Here is a 5,959-nt window from a genome sequence, read left to right on the forward strand (position 1 = left end):
ATAGCTACGTACAACTATAAACATTGATTTTCGTATATATTGTTCATACACTATTTATATACATTAGAATACAAAATGTATACATTATTAATACAAAATGTCAGATATTTGTTCTAATGTTTCAAAAACAAAAAAATTGCTAAATTTATCAAAAACTTTAAAATTTTAAATTTTAACCAGTAATCACATTTACCATCATTCTTCGTTTTAATTACACATGAAAATGCATTTAATATTACGAAATTTTTATTAGTAGAAACACTGAATTAATGTTTCAAAAAAAAATTATATCAATTTAACATATGCAATATAACAAGGGAAAAAAAATAAAACATTACGAAAATATTAAAAAAACTAACCTGATGAATTCCATTTGCCACCATGTTTAATTAAAATTGACACAATTTTCTCCATCAAATCAAATATAAACCTTTTCAACCTTCAATTTTAATTGTTTTTTCAAAAAAAAAACGATACAATATGACAGAATTCGAATATAAGAATATAGTCCAATTTCTGGAAAAAAAATGAAACACGTTTATGAAAAGATAGATAACAGAATAGAATTTTTTTAGCATAAAAAATCAATAAAAATTACCATTAAAAACTGATTGAGATAATTAAGGAGCATATCTATAATTAATATATTTTAAATTCCCTTAAAAAGTGCACATTTGGTTATCAGTTAAAAACAGTAACTACATTCACAGATTATCCAATTTTAATTACTCATCTTTAAATTCTTTTTTTCTTTCTAATTTAACTGAATAAATATTTACAATATTTTTAATTAAAAGAAATGTTATAAGTTGATATATTATATGTTATATAATGAAAATCAAAATCTTGTGTCATAACTTGAGAATATGACTACATAATATGCTATATACCTAATTTACACTAAAAAGATCCCAAATTGCCTTTAACTTTCTTTGTTTTGGGCCACAACATTACAGGCCCAAATTTTATTATATTTTTTCTGCTCAAATTTTATAGCATCAAATAAAAAACAGATTTTTATATTTGTGACTGATATTTTCATTTAATATCTTTTCTTATCCCTCTATTCAGTAGCCTTTAGCTAAAAAAAAAACAAAAAAATGAGTTGTTCTTTGAATCATTTACCTGCAATTACTTTGAAAAATGGTTCAGTAAATAGAATTTCTAAAAGGGTTTCTTGTTCTATGTTGAACACAAGAGCTATGGCTAAAGAACTGTACTTTAATCATGATGGTTCTACAACAAAGAAGCTTTTGGTCATTATGGGTTTTTTTTTCTTTATTTTCTTGAATTTTTGCTAATTTTTTTTTTTTAATTTAAAGATTTTGATTTGGATTGAAATTTTGTCCAGGCAGGTGTCGATTTGGTGGCAGAGCTGGTTGGTGTAACTTTGGGTCCAAAAGGAAGAAATGTAGTTCTTGGAAATAAGTATGGTCCTCCAAAGATTGTTAATGATGGTGAAACTGTTCTAAAAGAGGTAAGGTACATTACAACTTACAAGCATTGTTTATGAGTATGCACGTGTAGATACCTCAACTCGTACCCATTGTGTCAGTTGAACACTTCAACTTACAAAATAATTGTCTAGACACATCCAAAATTTATGTTACACGTCAGCATTGGGTATTCACGAGATATAGTGGGGGGTTGAGGGTGAGTTGGATCGTTTAGTTGTCAGTTGAGACCAAGTTCAGGTGTCTATAAACAAAATTAGAGTGCTTACTTGTCAGCTGAGACTAAGTATGCGTGTTGATTTATATTGGAATTCATGTGACTTAGGAATATGTAAATGAATAGGTATTTCAATGTCATCAAGTTACAGAATAGCAAAACACATTTGTTGATTTCGTTGGACTAGTGGTGCTTCATGTTCTTACAAGTTGTTTTCACTACAGATTCAGCTGGACGATCCTCTGGAATATGTGGGAGTAAAGTTGGTTAGAGAAGCTGGTGCCAAGACTAATAATCTTGCTGGTGATGGTTGCACAACATCTATAGTGCTTGCTCGAGGTCTGATTGCTGAAGGTGTCAAGGTTTGAATAGAACGAATAACATAATCTGCTTTCGTATTTTAGTTATATCTGGTGATTCGTTAGTATCTTTGTCTAGGTTACTGCAATGGGCGCAAATGTTGTCCAAGTGTCTCGTGGAATTGAGAAAACTGCTAAAGCCCTCATTTCTGAGCTCAAGTTGATGTCCAGAGAGGTAATAACGACAACTTGCTTTCCCCTTTTAAATTACTTTTGTACATTAGACGGAGAGACATAAGCGTTTGGTCAAGTTGATGTATGAAGTTTGTGCTATCTTCAACATGCCTTTTGACATTCATCGAACCTGCAGGTTGAGGATCACGAGCTGGAAGATGTTGCGGCTGTTAGTGCTGGCAATGACTATGCCATCGGGAACATGATCTCGGAAGCTCTTAGACAGGTCGGAAGAGAAGGAGTTGTCACAATTGAGAAAGGCAACTCTACTAAAACCAATCTAGAAGTTGTCGAAGGAATGCAGTTTGATCGTGGCTATTTGTCACCTTATTTTGTAACTGATCGACGAAAGAGGATTGCCGAGCTTCACGATTGTAAGGTTAGAGACTTCTTATGTTAAAGCACTAGCGCTCTGTTGTATATCAGGTGTTTATAGTGCATACATTTTCTTATGTTGCAGTTGCTTTTGGTCGATAAAAAAATTTCAAACCCGAAGGAGTTGGTTAAAATTTTGGACAATGCAGTAAAGGAGAAATACCCGGTTTTGATAATCGCAGAGGGCATTGAACAAGACGCTCTGGCTCCAGTGATTAGGAACAAGCTCAGGGGTGTCCTAAAGGTAGCTGCAATAAAAGCTCCATCTTTCGGGGAGCGCAAGAGTCATTACTTAGATGACATCGCTATCTTGACTGGAGGTAGTGACATATGCAAAGCAGAAATCGTTTAGTTTCTTATAGATCTATCACCTCATTTCATTTAGTCTCAATGTCTCTGCAGGAACTGTGATCAGAGATGACATAGGGTTGACTCTCGAAAATGCCCACAAGGACTTGTTGGGCAGTGCTTCAAAGGTGGTGATTACGAAAGACTCTACACTGATAGTTACTGATGGAAATACTCAAACAGCTGTTTCAAAGAGAGTTTCACAGATACAAAATCTTGTTGAGGTGTGTTATTATGGTTACATCTGATAGATTCGCAAGTCTTGTGGACGGACTTAGAAGTAGTGTTAGAGCTAACACACACATAAATATCTCATCAGTTTGATTTTTGCAGAACACAGAAGAAAAATTCCAAAAGAAAATCTTGAACGAAAGAATTGCAAGATTATCCGGTGGTATTGCCGTCATTCAGGTAACAAAAGATCTGTCCCCGCGTCTTGTCAATCAATATTACAAAATATGTTTGATACCCACGGTGTATTTGATTGTATAAGTTGTAGGTGGGAGCACAAACACAGGTTGAGTTGAAAGATAAACAACTACGGATTGAGGATGCGCTCAATGCAGCACGGGTAATTTACCTATTCTCCCACCACTTAAACGCCATGGCTGATTATACGTGATCCATTATGATTATATTCTTCTGTTTGTCATTGAAGTATCAGACACAAGCATAGCCACTTGTCATCCGATTACTTTATAGAATAACTTTTAATAGCGTAAAGTCTCATTCCTAGGATCAATTCTGGGGGTGCTATCAAATATTTCTCAAGCTTTTTTTACTTTGCCTGCTCAGGCTGCTAGTGAGGAAGGAGTCGTAGTGGGCGGTGGCTGTTGTCTGCTGAGACTATCATCAAAGGTGGATGCTATCAAAGAAACGCTAGACAATGAGGATCAGAAGGTTAATAATCTAGATTGTTCTTATTCAGTTCTCAGTTTCTTGAACTGGTTGTTTTACATTAAGAGTATTGGGTATTCGTGTTTTTCTCCAACTGGTGTTGCTTTTGCATATCTGTTCTCCGGACTGACAGTTCCCTCGAATTATTCACAGATAGGAGCTGATATTTTCAAAAGAGCACTATCCTATCCGGCAAAACAGATAGCAAAGAATGCTGGTGTAAATGGGAGCATTGTTGTAGAGAAGGTACCTCTGAATGTTTCGTCTTTGTTACAGCCAACTAAAGTTTGTTAAACTCAAAACTGGAATACGTTATCTGGTGGTTGACTTGAATTTTTAACACAATTGCAGATATTGTCAGTTGATGACATGAAATATGGATATAATGCTGCAAGAGACAGATATGAAGATTTGATGGCTGCCAAAATTTTAGATCCTACAAAGGCAAGATACTATATCTCTTAGTATGGTAGGTGAAGGAATCAAACATCTTAACTGATACTACAAAACATAACTCTATTTTCCAACACATATTCCTCGACTCCTCTATTTATCGATGGTTAACAAGTCTGATTACGTTAGTGCACCATAAACTTCCTTGAAATCGTGAAACAGGTTGTTAGATGTTGCGTGGAGCATGCAGCAGCAGTTGCCAAGACGTTCCTGATATCAGATGCTGTTGTCATTGACATCCCCGGACCAGTATCTAGACAAATAAGACCACCAACACCACCACCGCCGCCAATGCCAACTTTAGGGACTCCTCGTCCTACCAACAACTATAGTAAGTACATTGTCTATAACTCTCCCCATGTCTCTGTATTTGGTCTGATATTTAACTCCCAAAATCCAATGTTCCTATAGCGTAAATGATTTGTAGGTTCAAGGCTGTCTGGTCTATCAGGTCTAAAGGCAACTGGTCTTTAATTCAGAGATGAAAGGAGAGATAAAAGCTAATTATCTTGCTGGGAGCTAAAGAAGGTACTAGCTACTACTAGCTCATCGTAACGATGCCAACTTCTAACAATATCTTCCATGATTGATGACGAAAACCTCTACCATGAAGAAGTTTGATCATTTTCACCATTAAGTAACAGATTCGAGTTTCTCATATCTCCAAAGAGAACAATACCGGATCATCAAACAACAGGATTACTTGCTAGCTAGTAGCAGTATGTACATGTTAGATGTTTTGCTTAAAGCTCAGAAAATGCATTTTGAACAAATGTATATATACAAAATGATCTTCTTATGCCAGCAATGTAATTTAACTTGTTATAGCAAGTTATTGCTGTGTCATTTGCTATCGATTAATATTATTGTTATAAATAGAATCATTTGCAGTTACTTGATTTTGCGTGAATAATTCATACATGCACAAAATATACAAATAATTACCTTACTCATAAGTCAATAAAATACAAAAATAAAATTAAAAAAATGTCACCTATTTTTTGTTCTTTCTTCTAGAATAAACCATACCTCGGATCCCATCCGGGTCAGCAACAAAACCCAAAGGCCTATAGAACCCGAGAACTCGGGGCTCCGAATAAAGAGCAATATTCGTAATCCCTTTGCGTAACAGTTTGGTGACTAATCTCTCCATCACAGCTTTCCCCAATCCAATCCCTTGGAAATTCGGATCCACCACAACATCCCAAATAATCGCATTGAATACGCCATCGCCGGTGGCTCTGGCGAAGGCTACCGGCCGTTTTGTTTTCTCGTATTGGATCCATAAAAGTGAATCGGTGTTCTCTAATGCGATTTGGATTTTCTCCGTGTCGCGTCGGGGAAATCCGACGGCTACAAAGACGGAGTTGAGGTGGTCGAGGTTGAGATCGGTGATTGTACTGTGGAGATTGAATCCTTTTGAACGGAGAGATTCATCGGAGATTGAGAGGTTTGTGGTGGTGAACGGAATGGGAATGGGTTGGATTTGAGAGAAAACGGTGAGGTTACGGTGGTGGACGGTGGGTTTGAGGGTGAAGGGGGTGGAGATGGGGTTAAAGTGAAGCAGCATTGTTCATGGTGAAAGGTAGGAGGAGAAAGAGGGGTATAGAGAGATGAAAATGATGAGTTTACATAGATAGGATTTTTGTGTGGTTCTCAAGTGTTGCATACTCTTTCATTAC

General features: G+C 35.9%; 2 protein-coding genes across 8 annotated transcripts; one reads left to right on the forward strand and one right to left on the reverse strand.

The window, feature by feature from the left end:
• The first annotated feature begins 1,022 nt into the window (after window positions 1–1,022).
• LOC101250405 (chaperonin 60 subunit beta 4, chloroplastic) lies at window positions 1,023–5,176 on the forward strand. 7 transcript variants are annotated; one of them, XM_026031051.2, is made up of 14 exons: window positions 1,023–1,256; window positions 1,352–1,477; window positions 1,896–2,033; window positions 2,110–2,205; window positions 2,341–2,583; window positions 2,665–2,899; window positions 2,982–3,151; window positions 3,261–3,338; window positions 3,427–3,498; window positions 3,723–3,827; window positions 3,978–4,070; window positions 4,176–4,268; window positions 4,440–4,608; window positions 4,705–5,176. In XM_026031051.2, the coding sequence occupies exons 1-14, from the start codon at window positions 1,101–1,103 to the stop codon at window positions 4,749–4,751; spliced, it is 1,821 nt and encodes a 606-aa protein (XP_025886836.1). In that variant the 5' UTR covers window positions 1,023–1,100; the 3' UTR covers window positions 4,752–5,176. The 7 variants fall into 7 exon arrangements, 4 of the variants coding, with proteins under 4 accessions (XP_025886836.1, XP_069153913.1, XP_010320799.1 ...); XR_011221103.1 differs by having other exon boundaries at window positions 1,032–1,256; window positions 4,176–4,293; window positions 4,689–5,176; XR_011221104.1 differs by having other exon boundaries at window positions 1,032–1,256; window positions 4,176–4,293.
• Window positions 5,124–5,959, reverse strand: LOC101247616 (GCN5-related N-acetyltransferase 1, chloroplastic). Its single transcript, XM_004238940.5, has one exon. The coding sequence runs from the start codon at window positions 5,845–5,847 to the stop codon at window positions 5,272–5,274; it is 576 nt and encodes a 191-aa protein (XP_004238988.1). The 5' UTR covers window positions 5,848–5,959; the 3' UTR covers window positions 5,124–5,271.

Source organism: Solanum lycopersicum, chromosome 5 (genome assembly GCF_036512215.1).
Source record: "Solanum lycopersicum chromosome 5, SLM_r2.1".
Taxonomy (NCBI): Eukaryota; Viridiplantae; Streptophyta; class Magnoliopsida; order Solanales; family Solanaceae; genus Solanum; species Solanum lycopersicum.

Excerpts from the sequence above, each read along its gene's own strand:
- LOC101250405 (XM_010322496.4), top strand. The coding sequence starts at position 1,101 with ATGAGTTGTTCTTTGAATCATTTACCTGCAATTACTTTGAAAAATGGT. Across the intron at positions 2,206-2,340 it reads TCAAGTTGATGTCCAGAGAG|GTTGAGGATCACGAGCTGGA; the intron begins GTAATAACGACA and ends TCGAACCTGCAG. Across the intron at positions 3,828-3,977 it reads TAGACAATGAGGATCAGAAG|ATAGGAGCTGATATTTTCAA; the intron begins GTTAATAATCTA and ends AATTATTCACAG.
- LOC101247616 (XM_004238940.5), bottom strand. The coding sequence starts at position 5,847 with ATGCTGCTTCACTTTAACCCCATCTCCACCCCCTTCACCCTCAAACCC.